Source organism: Python bivittatus, unplaced genomic scaffold (genome assembly GCF_059951505.1).
Source record: "Python bivittatus isolate LINGU-HERP-01145 unplaced genomic scaffold, Pbiv_v1 ctg000330_np1212, whole genome shotgun sequence".
Taxonomy (NCBI): domain Eukaryota; kingdom Metazoa; phylum Chordata; class Lepidosauria; order Squamata; family Pythonidae; genus Python; species Python bivittatus.
Genome location: NW_028277058.1, coordinates 61783443 through 61806429, shown reverse-complemented (window position 1 = coordinate 61806429; position 22987 = coordinate 61783443). Strand labels below are relative to the sequence as shown.

Here is a 22987-nt window from a genome sequence, read left to right as displayed (position 1 = left end):
CGTCTGATTCTTACGAATAATTCCTTTGCACGTGATATGCTCCTACTGCGTTTCCGTTCCTTCTTGAACTAAGCGAGTTGGATGGGAGAAGAATGTAGTCATTTTAATCCTTTCATGAAACACTGGAACAAAGTTCCTCACTTCAGGATTGAGTAACTTCATGAAGGTGTTTTAGTGTTCAAGTGGTATCTTGGGACTAGTTTACCTGACACTTTCTGGCCATGGAGGGGAATGCTTGCCTGTATGTGGGCACCTCCTGACGGACACAATCCGATTATTCGTGTATGGCTTCCCCCATTTCCACTGTGTTGCTGAATGTAACGGCCCCTTCTATCTCAGGAGATACTCCAACTTTAGAACAGTTCTTTAGCTGTTAGCAACTTGTAGTGACCAGACAGACAAACTGTATAAGCCTTCTTAAAAACAACAGTGCACCATTCTCTTTATTGGGCTGCAAATAATATAAAAGGCAAACTAGGTACAAAAATTTAAGCGCTAAGGAGCGGCAGGTGCCTTAATTAGCCTAATGAGTAAAATATACAAAATCCACTAAGCGTGTCAGGCTCTTCTTCCAACAGCCAGGATTAAAAAAGGTCAAGGAATTCAGGTGGAGGGGTCTGTCCTTCAGCTACACCAGATTTTATATAAATGGTTCAGTCCTTTGCGTAAACTTCATGCATGAAAGATGCAGTCCAGCATGCTGTCATACAAAACAGCAGGCTTTGTCCTAGGAAAAGGCTCCAGAGGAGACCCCGTGGAAATGCTCGATGCTTCTAGGGAGAGGGATGGTGGGTCTGGTAGTTTAGTGTTGAACGCTCTTCAGACCTCTGCCCAAGCTTAATAGTTACTCAGATAAAACCATAAACACAGAATCAAACGAAGCGCTTGTCTCCATTACAAACACTGTATTGATTTCAACCAGTCTTCGTTTTTTCCCAAGGAATTATGAAAAAGGAACACTTGCCAAGGGTGAAGAACCCTTTGCCTTCGCTCACTGAGCAAGAGAGTTGCATCCAATTTTTCAGATCAGGCTTTCCCAGCCTCCCGACAATCCTGAAATCTGCTCTGGAGTGTCTTGGGGGACATTTTCCTTGCACGGCTACCTCTATCAGGTCCCAATCAGTGATGCTTATACCTGTACTAACAGTTTACATTAAATAATGCACATTTAAATAAAAGAAACAGTACCAGGCATGCCAAAACTCTAAGCTGAAAGAAAAATACAAGTGGGCTCTAGTTCACAAAGGAGGAGGAGGAAGCAGTACAAAAAGCCAGCATCAAGCAACAAGCCATCAACCTGTTCATAATAAATACATGACATTGACATCAACCTCCTCTCAAACTGCCAAGTGATCGCTAGTGGATAGGAACGGAAGGGTGGTGGGATAAGGAATCCGGAGAAGAGGGACCTCGGGGTGGGGTGGGGTGGGGACTTCCTTGGATTCGTCAGGTCTCAACCGCAGCTGATAGACTCGCCCTGCCCTGTGAAAGCAGCCGGCCACAACACAGAAGCCCTGGGCCTGGGATGCCATCAAAACCAGCTGCTCGTCAATCTGTGAAGCATTTGCTCAAGGTCCTTGTTCAAATAATGAAAAATCTAAAAGGACAACTAGGGGGCAAAAGGCGGGCAATAATGTACGGGTGCTGCCTCCAAGCAGACCCTGCAGACCCAGAATCCCTTCTCTCATTTGTGGGATTTTATCACAGGATCCTGGAAGTTGGCCACAGAGCTATTCACTCCTCAGTTAACAGCTCTGGGGTCAACTTCCCTGTTCTTGTGATAAAATCCCACAAATGAGAGAAGGGATTCTGGGTCTGCAACCAAGGAAATGCAGCACAAAATCAAGTATATGGACTAAAAAAACCAAAGAACGAAAACCCAACAACACCCAAAACAAAACCCCACAAACTGTGGCCTTCTTAATTATTTCTTTTTAAACCACACATTCTTAAGTTAATATAAAAATAGATATCATTAAAAACCTGTACAGAGGGGAAAAACCCAGGGATGCTTATCCTACTGGAGGTGACGAGGAAAGATAAATAGGATTGGAAGCTGCAAGCCCCTTCGATCCTTGTTCTGAAAACTTTTTTTCTGAAGAACGTAGACCTCTTGCTCAGGTCAGCACTGACAGGATGACAATATCGGCCTCAGAGGCTGGCAAGCCCTCTGCGCACCTCACAGGAAGTGGGTGGGGTGGGGTGGCAGAGTTCTCCTCTGAGTCCGGGCCCTGTGCTCAATCCGAGGCTGGGTTTTCCCAGCCGGTCTGTCTCCTGAACTGCTTTGGGAGGAGACCCTGGAGAATCAGCGCCTGTGGCTGTCAGGTATGACAACCAAGGGGCACTGAAGGAGGCATCGCCACCGTGCAGCCTCCCAACTTCGAGCTACCTCTCGCTCATCTCCTCTACAAAAAACTCCCGAGGAGGACCTTACGGAGGAGGTTGAAACACAGCAAGTTTGGCTTAGTTAAACAAGGGCAGCGTTCGAGCAGGGGCCGGGACAAGAGAGTTTTCCAACGAAAGAGCATGTGGTGCTGGGGGAAGACAGAGATCTCCAGGATATTCAATGGCCTATCTTTTTCTCAGAAGAATCTATCTGGACAGTGGTAGCATGCAACTCTTCACCCAAGAAAAACCTCTCAACTGGGAGCTGACCCTCCAGTTTTTCATCTAAGCTGATGTGCATCTTCAGCTCCAGAAGGGTTAAGTGAAGGGAATCATTCCAGCAGCCAAAGGTTGTAAGCCTGACCCTTCACAACAAGGGCCAGCGACTGGGGGGGCAGGGGGAGGACATGCCAACTTCTAGGCTGGAGGCGGGAGTGGTGGAATATGGAAAGAGCTCAGCTGAATAGGCAGAGAGCAAAGACAGTGTGAAGCAGGATCCAAACTACAGGAGTACAACGCCCTTGCGTGACCTCTGGAGCAGAGGCACCCATAATGCCAATGGGGACTCTCTGGGTCTCCAGCGTCAGTCAAATACTGATAAGACGCGGCCTCATGTTTGGGCAGCTCTTGCTGACAAGCGGGGGAGAGAGGCCCTGACTCAGACAGCTGCAGCTCCTTTGCAGAGGAGAGCCTTTCTTCTGCTGCCCCTCCAAGGCCACTGGCCAGCTCGCACCCCGGAGGGCCAGTCCTACAGACAAACCAGGTGATGCACGAAGCAATCTGGTCCTCTGGCTCTTTCCTCCCTACGACTCAGCAGCAGATGCCAGAAGGCTGCAAGGGTCAGAGGAGGAAAGGCAGGATGGGAAGGGACTGCGCAATTCAGCTCAGAGGGGCTCTCTGAAGCCCAGCTTCTTCCATCATCAGAGGGGGAAAGCAACCGGGGGTGAGGGAGCAGCGCCTGTTTCCCCTGCCCACCCTGCGATCTCCGGCTGCTCTGGGATGCAGCCTCCACCTCGTCTTTCCACTACAGAAAAGAGGGCAGCCGCGAGATTGTGCCTCTCTTCCCAGCATGCCGAGCAGCCTGGGCCATCAAAGGACAAGGACGCCAGAGCCACATGCTCCCCCAGCCACCCCCATCGCCCCTCCGTGGCCACCCGCAGCAGCCTTCCTGACCTGACACCCTCCAGCTCCATTCTGCTGGCTGGGGATGATAGGGGCTGCAATGCAACACAGGAACTTCTTCTGGTGGCACAAGTAGCCCACAGCCTTTTCTGGTGCAACGGCTTTCTGTTTTCTACATTGCAAGAGTGACAGGGAATCACTCAGGATGGGGGCTGGGGTGGTGGTGAGAGGAATGGGCTATTTCATCACCATGGTGGGCCCCTCCTTGAAAATCAAGCAGTACAAAGAGCAAGACTGTAAGATGGGGGTCAATGCCTCCTGGCACCCCCACTTACTTTCAGAAACAGCAGAGGTTTTACTGAAAAACAGTTTAAACCAAATAATGTTCTTCCACAAAACCCCTCTTCCATGCCTGATTGCCCAAGATTTCTCCCCCACCCCCACATCTTATTCTTTCTTTCGTCCAGGGGCACTGGGGTCAAAAAGTCAAGATGGGGAACCCGACTATGCAATCAAAGCCCTGCCTGCTTTTTGTGTGTGTCTGCAATGGATGTAAAAAAAGGGGTGGGGTTTCAGTTGCACAGTCACGGCCGCCTTACTTGACTTTCTTGATCCCCCTCCTGTTTATAATTCCCAGCTAGCTTTGGAGTTAAGCAACCAGCCTGGGAAGCAGTGGGTTTTACTCTTTTTCTGTTACATCCAAGAACTGCACGGAAGGACTCTGGGGAAGCTCCCACAAGAAAGACTCAAATGGCATCTCCTCTGAACCCCTGCCTGCTTCATTCTGAAATTCTCCAGCCGCTTAAACGCAAGCACTGGTCCCATTGCATTTGCTGCTGGGCTTCCCACTCGCCAGCTAATTCTTCCCAAGTCCAGTCCAGTCATCCTTTGTCTGCATCTCTCTCCAGATGTGTTCTTGGTTGCCAGCAGAGTTAAAACATACCTTTTCTCCTTTACTTTTGGGAGGGGAAAGACGCGATGCCCCGACCCAAGCTGCAGCTGGAGCAGCTTCCAGAAACTTACTTTCCAGCTAGTGGCCCACCCCCCCTGCCCCACCCCCCTGCCCCATGCATGCTACCTTCCTAAAAGCAAAAGAAGGCCTGGCCTGTCTGGTCAAAGGGGCCCAGGAAACGGGCTCTCTTTTATTCGGTGGGAAAGGCGCTGGCTACCGCCAGGGCCTGGTCTGCAGGCTGCTGCTGCTGAGGGAGCGGGTGGTCAGGGCCGCTGCGGCGCTGGTGCTGGGGAGGTTCTGGGTGCTCCTCACCGCGATGGCTTTGCAGTCCCGCGCTGAAGACCCGCGGCTGAGGCGGCCTAGGAACAGGGGACGGAGGAGAGCAAAGGAGATTAGGGCAGGCGCCCGCTGAGCATCTCCACAAGAAGGGATCCTAGCAGGAGAGAGCTGCTAGTTTACAGCAGCCCAAAATCAGGAGGAGAAGTGTGGCGGCACCTTTTCCAACTCACCGATTTCATTCCAAGGCGTCAGCTTTCGTGAGCTGCAGTTCACTTCGTCACGTGCCAAAGCTTTCTCACGGAAGCTGATGCCTTGGGATAAGATCGGTGAGTAGGAAAAGGTGTTACCAGACTTCTTCCATCTCCGATGAATGAGAAAGGGCTGGCCTTCCTAAACTGAGTGCTGCCACAGCGTGCCGAATATAGCCCCTTTCGTTCCGTCAGCGTGGCTGTGGCGGTGCTGCCTCCAGGCTGATGTGAACTGCAGCCCCACCGTGCCGGCTCTCCAAGGCTGCAACAGCAGGAGCCTGGACTGGTCGCACAGGAATGCCTTATAACTAGGTCTGTGCAAGCGTCCCAGTTCCAAGGGCATGGGGTGCTCTGGAGCAGGCGTGGGCATGCCCGTACCATCTGCTGGGAACCTAAGAGCAGCCGTGCCTTTTCCTGGGCTGGTGTTTGTGTATGCAGGTCCCTGGGCATGCTCTGAACCACAACCCGTCCTTTTAATCCAGAGCCCTGCACAGCCTCTTAAGCCCAGCGCAAATGCCCCCAGGCACTGCCTTGCTGGAAGGGAGCCTGGGGCCTCTCAGCTGTAGGGGACAAGCAGGGGCCTTACTGGCAGGATCAGTGGGGAGCTGCTGCTCTTCTAGATAGTACTGTATCTTTTGTAGATCCTCTGCTGTAAATCTCCACTTATTCTCGGCGGGGGGAGGGAGTGGCTGCTGGGGGGTGGCTCTCTTCCTGGCGCTCCCCAGCTGACTGGCCATCAGGCAAGAGGTGGGAAAGGAGCCGGTCACCAAGCCTTCGGGGATCTTCTGAGCAATGACTCGGAGACCTGGGAGACATGGGAGAGGTGAGGATGACCAGCTGGCTGGACATCCCAAGCCGGAGCAGCCAAGCTCTCTACAGGTACTGGGAAGAAATCGCAAGGCCGGTCCCAATGCTGCCTTCCTCCCAGGGCTCAGTGGGTCACATCCGAAAAGGGCAAGGGCTGGGGAGGCTGATCCTAATGCTGGGCCGTTCCGAGCCTTCCTACCTCCAGAAAGCATGAATAAATTCTCGAAGCCCCTCTCGCACATGGTGGTGGCTGCTTGGCTGGCCACCCTCTCGTCGTCATCATAGAGGATGATAATCTTCCCGTGAGCGTTTTTCTAGCGAGTGGAGAGGCTAAGGATCAAAAGTGCCACCAGAAGTGGAGCAAGACGGAGAAGCAGCCCTCCCCCAGCCCACCCTCCAGAAATGGAGAGGAATCTAGTTCTGCTCCTCTCGCAGTATCAGCAGAGAAGTAGTATTGGGACTTTGAGGAGCAGGGGTTGGACCCGATGCTGATGACTTCAAAGGAAACTGGCAAGGGGAAATGACACTTAGGTCCTGTCGGAGACTGACCTACATTTGTTATCGTCGGCCATAAAAAAGAACCAAAGTCCAAAGGTCCTGTTCAGACGTGAACTAAATTACTGTCAGCCTTCCCAGGTAAACCAGACAGGAAACAAGACCAGATGAGCTAATTCTACTTTACCGTAAGGCTACGTTAACAGAAACTTGAAAGTCTGAAAGTACAGATCTCCCGCTGTCTCTCTTTACAGCCTGAGAAGCTAGGGAGGGTCCCTTCTGAATTTCTTTCTGTGCCCATTATGGAGCTGTGGGCTATGCCCTCTCTTATCTGATTGTTCCCTAGGCAGCATCTCTCCCCCCCCCCCCCCGCTTGCATCTCCCAAGGTAATTCCCACACACCATTACAATTATGCAACACCCTAGGACATTTTAAGGCCTTGTTGTCTTTAGGAGCGACAGGATCACAAGCAAGGACTGGGATTCCATGCAATGGATGGGATGGAGCAACGCACACTGATCTAATGGGAGAAGGAAGAACCTCGAGGGACAGGAGGAAGAGCTGCTACCAAGACCGTGGTCAGATAAGAAAAACCTGAGTCCAGGCCAGAACTGTAACCTGAGAAAGCATCTCAGACAAGCCCCTCCCTAGTTCTCATGAAGGGGAAGGGTATTCAGACTTGCAAGATTCTGTTAACTATAACCTGATAATAATGGTAGTATTAGCATTCATAACTTTGGTTTCCTAGTCTGGTCTACCTTGAAGAGCTGACAGCTGATTTCTATATTCTCTCCCTCCTCGAGTGCACAAGGAGACACCCAGGGCCTTCCGCAACCTGGACTGATTACCTCCCAGCATACTGGCTGGGGAATTCTGGGGACTGAAGTCCACATGTCTGGAGGACCCCCAGGGGCCCTAGGGGGACAATGAGGTGGAGGGAATATTGCACAGAATGGAAGCGGCGGTGGGGATACATGTGGGTAAAACCTGTAGTGTTACAAAGTGGCCACCTGTTTAAGTACCTATTGCCACCCAGAGTCGTGTATCTGAGACGGGCAGCCGTATGAATCTAATAAATAAACCAACAACCTTTTCTAGAATGTTTTGCAAGGGGCTTGACTTTGTATCTCATGACTACTCTCCCCACATGAATATTCCTCCACATTTTTCCACCATGGAGTTTACTTATTGACATGTTTACAAAATATGTCTTCTGCTTTGGTCACAGACTCGAAGTGGCTTACAACTAGTTCGGTGGGGTGGGGTGGGGGGACCCGCAGCATTCCCTCTCTGCCAGTTTGGTTTGGACAGGCTGATTCAGCACAGCACAGATGCCTTCAGGACCCAAGTCATACTTTTATACATAATAACTGGCATCTTGGATTCCAAAACATACTTGCAAAGGCTGGAGGAAGAACAAGGCAGCTAAGCATGGACCTCAGTCTGCTGCAAAGCCTGTTACCACTGTACTTTTTGCAAATTGCTAACTGTAAAACAGTTGCTCTTTTCAGGCTGTTACCTCTGGCCAAGCTTTGCATTTTAACCTAGAAATCCTGCAGAAAAGCCTGTTCTTTTGCACATTTCCACATAATAAAGGATACATATTCCAAAATGCTGTTTGTGTAGGGATTCATCGTTCGGGACAGAGTAGCGATGGGATAGGAGTAAGCTGAAAGGCAAGAACCGAGGATGAGTTCACAAGAACAGGCGCTCAGGGAGATGGGTTACAAGCTTCCACAGCTAAAGAGATACATGAATCTGGCATTTAAGTTCTCATCCTTTGCTTCAAGGAAACACTGTCTGCAGGAGCTTCGGGGGCAGGCCTGAAAGGGCTCTGACAAAGGTGGCTTAAAGAGGTAGAAGCTAGACAAGGAGCTGAGCAGCCCGTCTGGCTCCAAGAAGCAGCAGCAGCAGGGCCCAGAGAGGATCTCTTGGGGGCCAAGAAGTTCTCAGCCTTTATTTCTCCCCTTTCCTTCGAACTATTAGCTAAGATGCAGAAAAGGGAAAAGTCTGAATTCACAGGAATGATTCCCCCCTTTGTTGTAAAAGCTATATTACTGCTTAGTATGTTTTAACGTACTATTTTGCATTAATTATGGTTTTTGTGTTTTGCATGCTGCCCAATAGTTTGAGATGGGTGGCCTTAGAAATGCATAAATAAATAGACATCTGAGCACAAAGCAGCAGGGCTCTTCACCTTGAAAGGTGGGAAAGGGCTGTAGGAAAGCAAAGCCCAGAGTGCCCCCCATGGTAGGATTTCTCATATGGGGATGAGCAACCTGTCCGGTTAGGATTCCAGTGTCTGTTGCAAGAATGACGGCCCTTCTGTGAGGAAATCAATCCCGCGTCTGTCCTACCACAAAGTGCCACCAAGGGGACACAGCAAGCGCCTTCATGGTCTCCGTGCCTTTGCCTCACCTCCCACAAGGTGGCACTGATCGTACGCGTCTCGCTCTCGCACGTCGAGCAGCAGGTAGGGGCAGTCGGGGTACGGTCTGTCGTCTGAAGCCACCTCCGTCTTCTTTGGGTCCCCTTTTCCCAGGTCCAGCTCACCGACCCCACTGATGACGCTGGGAGAAAGAAGAGGCAAGATGAACCTGGAACAGGGCTCTGTCGGCGGACTTAAGCTTCTGGGCTCCTGCAGCAACCCGTCTCAGAGAGAAAGTCGCTCAGGAGGTCAGCAGAGAAGAGAGAAAAGGTCCTGCTGAGATGCAGAACCCCTCTAAATCACAGGCTTTGGAGACTGTACTCCAAGGGCTAATAATTCGGGTGTTCTGCCTATTTTGAAGGATCATTGCAAAGATCAGGATTACAGACCGAAAACGAAGCATGCCTCTTTTAGCTCATGCAGGAATGGCAGAATGGAAGCTCAAACCTCGCAAGCTCAGACTAAGATCATCTTGAACCAAATCCACCTACCAGCTTATTTTCTGCAATGGAGAATCAAATGCATGGGGAAATCCTCAGAGTAGGGACAAGCCCCCCCCGCCCAAAGCATCAGATATTAAGCGGTTTACTTCCTTGTAAATAATATTGGGGGGGGAGTAGGGGTGCCAAGCTAGGACATGGGGGAGGGAGCCTCTGGGGCTGCAGCCCCTTGTCCTTCGGCTCCCTCCCCAAGGAAATCTGCCTGAGCCAATCACGGCCTAGAAAAGCTGCTTAGAACTGAAGTGCGTTTCCTCTGTTCTTTGAAATGCCACGTTCTATTGTCAATCTCTCCCTTCTAACCGGGTTTGGCCTAGGGACTGAAGCGTCATGGTTTGGCAAGAGCTTCCTTGCAAGGAGCGAAGGGAATCCCCAGACCGAGAGGAGGAGAGAGACAAGCCATTTGATACCTCTGCAAAGTGGAGCGATACGACTCTCCGCCTCCGGTGTTGTTTATGAACAGGATGGGGCTGGGTGGTTTCTCCTCAGGGCTGCCTTTGCCGTTGGTCTCTGCTGCCTCAAGGCTGGTCTCCACGGGAGCAGCATCACCTTCTGACAAAGGGGCAGGCGAAGGAGACAGGTAACTCTCAGGCTCACATTGAGACACTGCAAGCCCCGCCAAAGTCCCTGTCAGTCCAGCTGTTGGCTTCTCGCAGTGGCCAAGAGTTTGACTCTGGAGGGCTTGCAAGCAGGAGACGGTGGCCTGTTCCTTTCCCGCCATTGTTCCCCTGCAACAGGAATCTGGAGGCAGGCAGCCCCTGACCCAGAGGTACTATGGAGTCTTCAAGACTAAGGGCCTTGAAAGACCCATCCTCCACGAAGGCATCCAATCCCCTTTTAAAGGCATCCCAGTTAGTGGCCAACACCTTATCCTGTGGGATCGGATTCCCCCGGTTATTCTACACTACATGCAAGTGTTTTCCTTTGTCTCCTTCTGATCAGGTTCACTGGGTGACTTTTAGTCCTCGTATGAGGAGAGATGGAGTAAAACCGCCCTACGCACTTTCCTCTGGACCTGTATGATTTCAAACTCCTTGATCATGTCTCCTCCCTGTCACCTTGTTTTCTTTTTTTTTTCATACAATTTTATTAAGAATTTTGATTATAATAGTAAAATCTAATACAAACTAAACTTAAAGAGAAGAGAAAGAAAGGATAAAAGGTGCAAGAAAAAAGGAGGAGAAAGTAAGAATATAATAAAGAGAAAAGAAACATATAAAGAGGAGTCACCTTGTTTTCAAAGAGTCTTAAACATTCCAGCCTTCTGGGCTTATATGACAGTCTCCAGAGTTATGGGAACAATTTTCTCCTCTGTTGAACAGGGGTTTTCCATGCTATATTTTCAAAACTTTCCCTTGATATTTCCAAGGGTCCGGGTCAGTAGTCCAAAGCCTTATTCCCAGAGGTACAACCGGAAACATTGCTGTTGCTTACAAAGAGGGAGTTGGGTGTTTAACTGCTTATAGAACCGTTCAGGTTCTATATTAATTGTTACAGAGCCATCTGCTAAGAGGTAGAGCAGAGGCTTTGCATGCAGAGACCCCCAAGTCTGATATCTGAGAATCCCATTTAAAAGCATCTCAGTCAGAAAATCCCCAATGGGTCCAAAGAGTCAGTGGGGACTCAGATGGGCCTCTGGCACAGGGATGCAGAGCTACCCTTTTGTTTATTTAATCAATGTATATAGCTGGCATTTGACATGCAACTCAGGATGGCATACAGTTAAAACAACAAAGAACGCTTCAAAAATAAATGATCACAAAATATAAGAAGACAGCAAGCTTTTGCCTGACCCCTTTTCATTGCAAGAGTCTTTAAAAAGCATGTGAATTAAAATGTTAGGACATTACCGTCTAGCTTTTGGCTTTCTTCAGGTGGCCCTTTCAAGTTTTCATCCGACAGAGAGGCAACCTGAATCACCTGCAGGAGGAAGAAAGGACAGAACCAGCCTAGTAGACAACACTGACCCAAGGCAGTCCAGTCTGGGCCCCACCCAGACATCACAGCCACTGACTGGGAAGGGTGGGAATTCCAGTTCATCTCATTTGGAGGGCACTAGGTTGGGAGAAGCTGACCTAGAGGAAGTATGCCCCTAGGTCAGCTCTAGGTAGGATAAACTGGGATTCAGGAGGTGGCATATATTCCTTTATTAATGTGCCACATATTCTAGGATTTAGTCTCTCAAACTTATTTTAATGATCGGACTGAGACCTTATGGTCCCAGCCAAATTAAATCCTTCTTGTTTCTAGTAGGTGAAGTGAGGGGTGTCTGATTCTTAAAATGGGTAACTTGGTGAGCTGTAGGCAAACATCTTACAGGCTCGTGAAAAATGAGAAGCTTCAGAAGTGCTGTGAATTCAATGGAATCCAGAAGGGAAGCTGGCATGCTTGGCGGTTGGATACTCTAGAGGTTGCATGGCCACAGACTTGAGGCCATCCAGTTGGGGAAAGCCTTTCTAAAGGCAGACAGAGCTCCCCCTGCTTTCTGCACAAGCCCCACTCAGCCACAGAGAAATAATAATAATAATAATAATAATAATAATAATAATAATAATAATTTATTATTTATTAAATTTCTCACCCGCCCATCTCCCCTCAACGGGCAGAGCTGTAAGAGACGGGAGTGTTTAATATACATGAGGTGAAATGCGAACATACCAGCTGGGCAAAGGTAGTGACTTTTAATCTCTTGAAGAGCTCGTCTTTCTTATATCTGTAATCTACAAAACACAGAGAGCATCCTGTTAGCAAACTCTAGCAGATGACCACAGCCTTTAATTTAGAAAAACCTGGAATTTCAGGACAGAATTCAGTTCACATATTACATTTTGTTCAATCTTGGTTTCTGAAGTACATAGAATCCATGGAGATAAATTTCAGCCCACTTTGGGATTTCCCATGGCATAGTCTTTATACCTCTAATCTTGACTCAGTTCGCCCCTCCTCATCCAGTTCAAGAAAACCCTAAACCAGTGTTTCTCAACCTTGGCAACTTTAAGATACGTGGACTTCAACTCCCAGAATTCCCCAGACAGCAAGGCTGGCTGGGGAATTCTAGGAGTTGAAGTCCACACATCTTAAAGCTGCCAAGGTTGAGAAACACTGCCCTAAACCATAGCAGTCATTTGAAAGTGCAGCTGTGGCCAGCCAAATGCCCTCAGCAGCAGAGCATCAAGTTTTCTTTGGCCTTTGTCAAAGCCATGGGCATCTCCTGCCCCTCATTTCATTCCAGCTGTTCAGAAGAAATTTCTGTGTCTGCTCTTTGTACCCTCTTCCCATTTTATAGATGAGGAGAGGAGCCTAGAGGATGACTAGCCCATAAGATGCTGTTAAAGAAAACTATGTCTGAGGCAGCTTCAAGGCCAACACTCTGTCTCCTCTTGATTTCATCCCTTTGGAGCAAGCTGTAAAGCTCTTTTAAGGGCTTTCTCTCACACCCACAATTTGGCATGTCTCAAGCCCTCCTTGGGCTGGCAATTGGAGGCTTGATGAATATAAACCAAACAGACCCAGATAACATGAGCAAAGAAAAAAAAGCAACTTTATCTCACTCTTATTTTCAGTGTCTACAGAAGTGGGTCTTCGCAATACTGAAAAAAACTACCATTGCTTGAAACTAGACTACCCTGAAAACAAAGATGAATGATTTCCCTGTCATGATCAGCCCAAGATATTTTACTGCTAAAAGTCCCATAAAAAAGCAAGCAAGCACAATGATAATTTAGCAATCACTTCCTGACCTTTAACCATGTATAAAATTTGCACTTGTCTCCATTATTCTAGCAGTGTTAACAGATATCTCCCAATCCTGATACTTTCCTGAGATGTCCACTACAACCTCCATCAGCCCAGCAGCACAAAAGCCCCCCTTCCTCCGCAGTCTACCTGGAGCTAACTCAGAAGGTCCATTTGAGTTTTCAGACATTTTAAATCCAAGATGCAATGCCTATTTCAAGACGTTTATCCTCCTCAGAAAAGCAGCAAGGCCAGTTTTACAAAGAGAAATAATCTCGGTTGTTCTTTCTTGCTTCCATGTGTTAGAGAGGCAAATGAGGACTGTGTCCACTGGCTCCTTGGTTTTGATTTTCCAGCCTTCTCACGGCTTCACTCAAGTTACAGAAGAGAGACAGAGGCAACCCTGTGTGGGCTTTTCAGATCACATCCAGCTGGTCTCATCTGTCCATGAGAAACCTGAATTATCTAAGCCACACACAAGGTGCTATTCACCCCAGGGCCAAAGGACACACTTTGGCACCTAAGCTTCCCAAAGCAGAATTTAAACACAATGCAAGTCTAACACAAAAGAGATACTGGACCTGTGGAGTAGAGAGTCCAAAGCAAAAAGTACAGAAACACAGCAAGGATTGTGACAGTGTCACAACAAGACCACTGCTAATATTTCAGTACTCAAAAGCCATCAGTTAATAGAAGGATGTTATGAAACAAACTGTTTCCAGCTGAACAAAGCAAAGCAGTCACGATGAACAGCAGAGGAAAAACACTTAAAAATAAACATAATGAGGGCACTTGAAGCCCTTGCTTGGCCACACAGTACTTCTGAAAGAGTCACTTTTTGTGAGATGGGCGGTATCTAAATTTGAAATATAGATAGATAGATAGATAGATAGATAGATAGATAGATAGATAGATAGATAGATAGATAGATAGAATCAAAGCAGGCAATTTAGAACCTCCTAGATGTTTTCAGATTCCATCAGAGCCAGCCAATGTTGCCAGTGGCAAGAGACTATAGGAACTGTGCTCAAAACGCATAGAGCGGTGTTTCTCAACCTTGACAACTTGAAGATGTGTGGACTTCGACTCCTAGCCACACTGGGAATCCTGGGAGTCGGTCCACACATCTTCAAGTTGCCAACATTGAGAAACACTGGCATAGAGGTTACCAAGCGCCCATCCCTGATTCATCAAGTCTGTTCCCATGCACAAAACAGACACACTCAAATTAATGATGGAGGAAATATTAGCATTTAGGGGGGTGGAATTTTCTAGTCTTAATTAATGAATGTGTGGCCAGATTATTACACCAAAACACAGTGGTTAAACTATTCTTAGAAGATTACTGAACTTGTATTGAGATGGGTCTTTACTGAACCTGTGGAAGTTCTGGAGGAAGGGGTTTAATGAGAATGAGGGGTAAGGAGGAAAAACAGCCTCTCTCTTTTTATGGGTGCTCCACCAGTATTTCCCAACCTTGGCAACTTCCAAGTGTGTGGACTTCAACCCAAAATATCATCAAGGGCCATGCTGGCTGTGAAATTCTGGGATTTGAAGCTCACACTCCTGCAAACTGCCAAAACACAGCTCCAAGCCATCTTGTGCCAGTGAAAGCAAAAATGCCCTCAGTGCATTGTTTGTATTCTGACTCTTTCCCCCTCTGGATCGGATGCACTCAGAACAAGATGGCCTTCAGGGATTCTCCTGTCCAACCCCTCCTTAGTATAGGGATCCACTGCCACTATCGGTCACGGGGTTCTGAGTTCAGGATAACCTGTCACGCAGGTTTATTGTTGCTACTCTCAGTCTAGTCCATGACCTTGAGGGAGCTGATTATAGACATTTGAGTTCTTGTGGTAATACGCAGTACTCACTTCTCTTGATCTCTTCCAGTTTTTCAGTATATTTGGTCATACTGCTACCTATGGGAGAAGAGAGACTCAGTAAGGTCTTTCAATGCTACAAACAGGGAAGGAGATGAAAATTTTAACCAAGAACTCAGCTCAGCCATCTGTTTATTCCAAGCTAATCATTTACATGTAATTAACAGGATTAGCAGAGCTGGAAAATCAGAAGCATCCAAAACCAGATGACTCTAGCTTTCAGTGCTTTAAAATATTTATTTCATTTATTTCAAGTTATTCCTCTCCTTCTCCAAGGACCTCCAAAGAGAAGCCACTTTTCCCTTGCCTATTTTTGTCCTCTCAATAATACATTACATTAATAAGGCTGAGAAAACAGGCCAAGGTTGGGCTTGTAACCAGGTTATTTATTTCACCAGGTGCATGCGGGAAAAGGGTAATTAGATATCAAGGGCCAGTATCTTCAAAGAGGGCTGCTTCTTGGAATGCAAAGATCATTAGCTCATATTAATTAAGGATGCATTTGAATGGTTTTAGAACAGGAAGAGGTCCTGCATTACAGCCCTCAGTGATATTGGACCTTTGGCTCCCCTGCACCTTAGCAACACTGGGGAGCCACGGTTTCCCCATCCCCACTTTAGGGTGACAGAAGGCCTCCTACTGGCAAGGAAAGATGTGAGGGAGGAGTAACCACACACCAAAGCAAGCCAGGGTTTGGGACGAAGGCTAGATGGGCTCATAACCAACAAACGAACAAAGGGTTAAATGGCTTTAAGAGAAGGTTCACACATCACACTGAAGTTCAGTGCGGCTGGTTTAGTTTTGACATTATATATTGTACAAGCTAGTCATTATAGTCAGTAAACCTGGCTTCTGGCATCAAATTTGGTCAGAACCCAAACTATGGCTTATTCAACCAAAATGCTTAAGTAAATCAAAGCGTAGTGTGACATGCCAACCAGGTCAGTGGGAGCTAACTTGGTTGCACTGTTCCAGATGTAAGAGAATGTTATCAGGTGTCTCTGACTCCCTTAAGAAAGAAAAAAAGCAGTCAAGTTTTTTTTTTAAGTGATAAGACTATACTCATTTAACACTGTCAGTGAAAACAGAGTGAAGGTGATCTGAAGGTGAGTGAAGGAGTGTAGAGATTCCAGGACCTTAGAAAAGGGTTCTCTAGGACAGTGTTGTCCAAACTTGGCCACTTTAAGATGAGTGGACTTCAACTCCCAGAATTCCCCAGCCACTATGCCTGGCTGGGGAATTCTGGGAGTTGAAGTCCACTCATCTTAAAGTGGCCAAGGTTGGATAACACTGCTCTAGGACATCACATTTCCCAAGTCCAATCTCTGTTTCAAAGCTCTCAGCTGGCAGAATTGGAAGAGGTCATACAAATAAACAAGAATCTGCCTGAATCTTTTGACAAGGGCTTGTTACTCAGAAGAGAGAATACTAGCTACGGGGACAAACTGCCTGACCAGATAAACAGTACTTTTGATTGCTGATATATACAGCACTTGCCAATCAACACACACTCACACCCATGAAATTAAATGTGTCCATTTCCTGCTTCAGTGTGGGGTATGTCCAACCCATAGTTCTGCCTTTGCTCTGGGATATCTGAGTTACCTAAAACCCTTGCTCTCTCCTCAAAAATTGAGAAAGAACTATCCTAGCACGCATCCATATCTGGAGATGTTACTCCCCCAATGCCCAAACACAATTGTGTCTTTCAGATTACAAGTCCTCCATAAAGAATCTCCATTCCTGATTGCCTGAGAGGCAGTGCTTACAGTGGGGCAAAAAAGTATTTAGTCAGCCACCAATTGTGCAAGTTCTCCCACTTAAAAAGATGAGAGAGGCCTGTAATTTTCATCATAGGTATACCTCAACTATGAGAGACAAAATGGGGGAAAAAATCCAGAAAATCACATTGTCTGATTTTTAAAGACTTTATTTGCAAATCATGGTGGAAAATGGTTTGTTTGGTGACCTACAAACAAGCAAGATGTCTGGCTCTCACAGACCTGTAACTACTTCTTTAAGAGGCTCCTCTGTCCTCCACTCATTACCTGTAGTAATGGCACCTGTTTGACCTTGCTATCAGTATAAAAGACCCCTGTCCACAACCTCAAACAGTCACACTTCAAACTCCACTATGGCCAAGATGAAAGAGCTGTTGAAGGACACCAGAAACAAAATTGTAGACCTGCACCAGGCTGGGAAGACTGAATCTGCAATAGGCAAGCAGCTTGGTGTGAAGACATCAACTGTGGGAGCAATCATTAGAAAATGGAAGGCATACAAGACCACTGATAATCTCCCTCGATCTGGGGCTCCACGCAAGATCTCACCCCGTGGGGTCAAAATGATCACAAGAACGGTGAGCAAAAATCCCAGAACCACATGGGGGGACCTAGTGAATGACCTGCAGAGAGCTGGGACCAAAGTAACAAAGGCTACCATCAGTAACACACTACGCCGCCAGGGACTCAAATCCTGCAGTGCCAGACGTGTCCCCCTGCTTAAGCCAGTACATGTCTGGGCCTGTCTGAAGTTTGCTAGAGAGCATCTGGATGATCCAGAAGAGGATTGGGAGAATGTCATATGGTCAGATGAAACCAAAGTAGAATGTTTTGGTCTAAACTCAACTTGCCATGTTTGGAGGAGAGAGAATGCTGAGTTGCATCCAAAGAACATCATACCTACTGTGAAGCATGGGGGTGGAAACATCATGCTTTGGGGCTGTTTGTCTGCAAAGGGACCAGGACGACTGATCCGTGTAAAGGAAAGAATGAATGGGGCCATGTATCGTGAGATTTTGAGTGAACACCTCCTTCCATCAGCAAGGGCATTGAAGATGAAACGTGGCTGGGTCTTTCAGCATGACAATGATCCCAAACACACCGCCCGGGCAACGAAGGAGTGGCTTCGTAAGAAGCATTTCAAGGTCCTGGAGTGGCCTAGCCAGTCTCCAGATCTCAACCCCATGGAAAGCCTTTGGAGGGAGTTGAAAGTCCGTGTTGCCCAGCGACAGCCCCAAAACATCACTGCTCTAGAGGAGATCTGCATGGAGGAATGGGCCAAAATACCAGCAACAGTGTGTGAAAACCTTGTGAAGACTTACAGAAAACGTTTGACCTCTGTCATTGCCAACAAAGGATATATAACAAAGTATTGAGATGAACTTTTGATATTGACCAAATACTTATTTTCCACCATGATTTGCAAATAAATTCTTTACAAATCAGACAATGTGATTTTCTGGATTTTTTCCCCCATTTTGTCTCTCATAGTTGAGGTATACCTATGATGAAAATTACAGGCCTCTCTCATCTTTTTAAGTGGGAGAACTTGCACAATTGGTGGCTGACTAAATACTTTTTTGCCCCACTGTATGCATCAGGCGTGACCCAAGAAGTAGGTATGTATACAAGTGTTCTCTGAATCCTGCCCTCGATGTGCCAGCTTGCTAATAGATTTGGTAAGTTCTTAAGTCCCAGTGCCCATTGTGCCCTCATGCTCTGATCTCACAGTGCGCACAGACCCTGGGTGAGGTCACACCTTCTCACACATACAAAGCCCGCTGCTCGGATGTAGCAAGGGATTGACTCTTAGCACTTTGCTTTCCCTTCAAACTTCTTTTTTCCCCAACAGAAGCAGAGTTTAACTTACCAGTGTCAAGGCGAGTTTTTACATGCTGGTATTTAGGATTCTGTGGGATCCTTTTGGTCAAAAACTGCTTGGGGGGGGGAGTGGAAAAAAACTATCAGAAAATTACACAGGAAGGAGAAAAGTAGTATGGTTGTGGTATGCACACAACTATTGAAAACAAAGAGTACAGAACCACCAGACTTGAAGATGCATGGTGCTAAAACCCCCAAAGTTGATATACACATCCATCCTCTGACCTCAGTTGTACCCTGAGATTCTCTTCCTACAGGGAGCAATATCTACTGTCCTTCCTCAATTCCTTTAGTTCTAGCATGTCGATGAAAAAAAAAGAAAGCCTATGGTGAGTTCACACATTGCATTAAGCCATAATCTGGCTTCATTTGCCAGGATTTTTTTTCCTTTTGAATGGCAACATATTTACTTAAAAATATATTTTTTAATGGGTGAACCTGACCTTTGGGTCACACTGTCATTTCCTCATATATGTGCATTTTACTCCCGGGGGATCCAGATGTATAATGCTGCCTCTCAGTGTTCAACTATCATCTAAAGCTGGGATTTCCAAAGATTTTCAGGCTGTGGAACCTGCTAGCTAAAAAAACAAAAAAATCCTGGACACCCTGATCAAGAAGAAAAACACCAGTGACAGAAAATTGGTTGCATTTGAGTAGCCTTTTTTCCCTTTAGTTTTTCATGGAACCCTAAAACTGGATGTGTGAAGCAGGCATGTGGAGTGATTCAACTTATATAACAGCCAGAAACCCTGAGGCTCTGCTGTGGGTGGAGAGGGGAGAAACAGCATTACAAGTGCAAGAGCATAAACACAAATAACCCATCAACACAGTTTAATATATTAAGGAGAATATGTTTTAATAACCCTAGATAATAAGGGTAACATTCCCACTAGTTTCTCTTAAGCCAGGAAAGGTCACATTCCCTCCAACAGCCACTCTGGAACAGAATTTTGTTTTTCTTCCTAGCATTTTTCCCACAGGTTCAGGGTCCACTTTTTTCAGATCAACTGAATGTTGATCCATTGAGAAAAACAATACATGACCCACAAAGGCAGCTGTAATTAAAAAATGATGGCATATACAGATCCTGCCCTACTCTGACTTCACTAGCCAGGAGATGTGATGGAGGGAAAAGGGAGACAGAATCACCCTTCCTTGCTTGCATTCATTTTGACACAACAATGGAAATGGATCCTTGGCTGCAGCATCAGACATTTCTGTCCATAACCCTCTGTCCCCAGAGACAGCTGTCATTCACACATTGCATGAAGTCACGGCGTAGTTTGACTGCTTTGGGCTTAGCCTGATGAATGAAACAAATCTGCTATAATTTGCTTAACAAATCTTGGTTTCACAGTATATGCTTAACCAAGTCATTTAACACGTTAGTCTACATTTGTGCAACCTACTAAATTTGGTTAGTGCTAATCCTTTTTTATGGCTCATATGTTGTGCAAACCTGCCCATTTGGTTAGCTTTGGCTCAGCATATTGTGTCAACTAAAAAATGTGGTTAATTTAGTAATCCAGTATGTATTGCGAGCCCAGCCAGCATCATAATGGCATTCCCAGAAACAGGAAAACTGTAACTCCAGTGCCTCTCCCAGGCAGGTACCTGACCTCACTCCACCTACACTAACTTGGTACTGCCCTCAACAAATGCATTGAACTGTAACTGTTCTCACAGCTGTGTGAGCTAAATTTCAAATTTAAACATCTGAAGGGTGTACTGAAGCTTGGAGAAGGCCTAGACTATTCTCTGCTTAAGAATTTCAGACTCAGGAGGGTCTACCACCATCCAATTTCTGGAGGACAGAATACACAGATAAATGGAATAACTAATAAAAGGAGTGGACTTTAGGGGCATAATCTGAAAGGGAATGAACAAACCAGAGCAAGGCTTAAGCACAGGATCTCACCTTCAGAAGACACAAAACATGAGGACATTTCAGCCCAGTGGCAAGAAGCAAGCCATCATCCCTTCCCTTGCTCAACCACAAGATCATCTCTCTGGTGGAGAAAGGTCTTCCCCAGTTCAGCAAACCCATGCTTTTCAGCCATATATGGTGAGCGGCAGGACCTAATCAGCTTCTACTCTGAATGGGAATCTCCAGTGGAAATCAAAGGACTCAACCCTTGCCATGATTCTATGGAAATACTGAGAGTTTCAGGTTAAGGTTGGAAAGTCCGAACTAAGCTCCTCTTTTGCATAGGCAGGACTAAATAGCGGCATCAGCACTGAAACAAGGCCAGAGACTTTGTACAAGGTACACAGCAGCTGCCCCATCGGACAGAATAGCAGGGTTCACACAACACGCTGAGCCCAATCAGTTCAAGATATAGGAGCTGGAGTCATACAGCCTGCTATGGTTGGTTAATTTCAATCACGGTCAGTTTTATTTTTGTGGCCAAACATATTGTTGGTGTTTTATGAATCCCCAGAAGGAATTAATTCGGTTACTAGGAGATGCTGCCTGTGGGAACACCGCCCTGGCCGCTGGGAAGCTCATTTGCCAGGCCAGGTCAGCAGTGAAAGCAGCAGACCCTTGGCTGTTCCAAAGCCAGCTTCTCCAACAGGGTGCTCTCCAGATGTGCTGGGAGACATTATTACCCAATTCTGCATGGCCACTGCACGAGTCAGGGGACAATGGGGAAGGATATCCAAGATATCTGGAGAGCGCTCCCTTGGCAAAGGCTATCTTAAGTTAATGTTCCAGGAGAAAGGTGCGTATTGCTTCTGAACAGGGAGGCTCTATAGAACCAGGGGGAAAGTGGTTAAAACATGGCTTTTCAGACAACCCATGGGTCAAGGTGATGCACTGGTGAAGGTCCTGGCAGGAAGACCCAGGTCCAAATCCCTCCTCAGCCTCAGAAGCTCCCTGTGGGACTCCCTGAGCCCGTCCCTCCCTCCCTCTCAGTTCCAGAGCCAGCGTGGGGTAGTGGTGAAGGCGCCGGAGTGGGGAGACCCGGGTTCTAGTCCCCCTTCAGCCATGGACTAGACACTGGGCCAGTCCCTTTCAGCCCCAGAGCCAAGGCAGGCCCAGGGACTAGTCCCCCCTCAGCCAAGGAGGCTCCCTGGGTGATTTGGGGCCGGTCCCTCTCAGCCCAGCCTACCTCGCAGGGTTGTTGTGGTGGGAAAAATAGCAGGGAGCGCTACCTATGGGTCCTGAGCTCCTACAGGGGGCTAAATCTAACAAAGTACACCTATATTTTATATATATATATATATATATATATATATATATATATATATAAAAAAAAAACTACTGATGCTCCCCACCCAACTGCCAGCGGGCTACTTTAAATTCCAGTTATTCGACTGATGGCTTTCATAATTTCACCTGCACACCACCCAAAGGCAGCGGAAATACATAAAAATAAGAAGATATCCCCAATGTTTGACTGACCCATCCCACCTCCCTTCGGGTATTGGGGATCCCGCCCCAGAGACGAGGCCTGCGGGGGGGGGCTTCCTTGCGGCCAGCCCTGGGCCCCGCGGCGTCCTCAGGGGAGGCCTGCTTCGGGGGACCCCTCAGGAACCCCCCTTAAGCGCGGGATCATGCCGGGGCTCCCCCAAGCCTTTGGGAAGCCGCGGAGAAGGGCGGCCCCCCCGCGACCCCCTCACCTCCGGGTCCCCGATGCGCCTCCTCGCCGACATCCTGCCCAACTGTCAGCCGCGCGCTCGCCCGCCCCTCCGCCGGCTCGCGCCGCGTCCCGCCAATCCGCGCCGGGCCAGAGCCCGGCCCGCCATTCCGATTGGCCGAGCCCCGCGCCAATCCGCGATCGTGCGCGCTCTCTCCCCGCCTCCGAGCGCTCGGCCGAGTCGGACGCCCCCCCCACGCCGCCGAGTTTAAAAGTCCCGGTTCGCCCTTCCAGGCGCGCGTGCGCACTGGGCTCTCTGGGCTAACGGGGCGTCCGTGGTTTCCCCGGGTGACGCGAGACGCGTCCGCGCGCTTGCTTTTTTCGAGCGCTGCTGAGGCGGGATTGTGACGTAACAGGGGATCTGACCACCCACCAGTGTCCTTCCGCTGCGGGGGTCTGCACTGGAGGGGCGGGGCCCACCGCAGACAAGTAGTGCCTTTGTCCCCACGCGCGTTCAGACGTGATTTTTCCCCCTTCTTGCGTGCACAAGTGTTCCGTGGGGTGCAACTCACGTATGTGGGTGCTCTCTATTGAACTCAGCGGACTTTGATGTATATCCTCAGCGATACCCTCCACGTGTGTTGGCTGCTCATTCTGGGAGTTGGAATCCCAAACCATCTGGAGGGCGCCCCGTCGTGTGAATGTCGCCACAAGGCTCTTCTCTTGCGCCACCATCCCCATCCAGGGCGTCGGGCCCAAATGATCTCATTTCCAACCCAAAGCATTACTATCACCTTCCAAATCACGTCCTGGATTTACATTTACAAATCACAAGCGAACACCTTGCATTCCAGACGACCCTCCCACCCTTAACATGCAGAAACTCCCCAGCTTCCAAAGGCGGTTTTC

General features: G+C 47.9%; 1 protein-coding gene across 4 annotated transcripts; it reads right to left on the bottom strand.

The window, feature by feature from the left end:
* Window positions 1-56: 56 nt before the first annotated feature.
* On the bottom strand, window positions 57-22370 carry CEP41 (centrosomal protein 41). 4 transcript variants are annotated; one of them, XM_088141446.1, is made up of 11 exons: window positions 22122-22363; window positions 18484-18550; window positions 14824-14871; window positions 11873-11934; window positions 11065-11134; window positions 9625-9766; window positions 8708-8859; window positions 7891-7958; window positions 5993-6107; window positions 5573-5791; window positions 57-4818 (listed from the first exon to the last, which is right to left on the bottom strand). In XM_088141446.1, exons 1-11 carry the CDS (start codon window positions 22152-22154, stop codon window positions 4673-4675), a joined length of 1122 nt encoding a protein of 373 aa, XP_087997572.1. In that variant the 5' UTR covers window positions 22155-22363; the 3' UTR covers window positions 57-4672. The 4 variants fall into 4 exon arrangements, with proteins under 4 accessions (XP_087997572.1, XP_087997573.1, XP_087997574.1 ...); XM_088141447.1 differs by having other exon boundaries at window positions 18484-18547; window positions 22122-22361; XM_088141448.1 differs by lacking the exon at window positions 5573-5791 and having other exon boundaries at window positions 22122-22370.
* Between the last annotated feature and the right edge of the window lie 617 nt (window positions 22371-22987).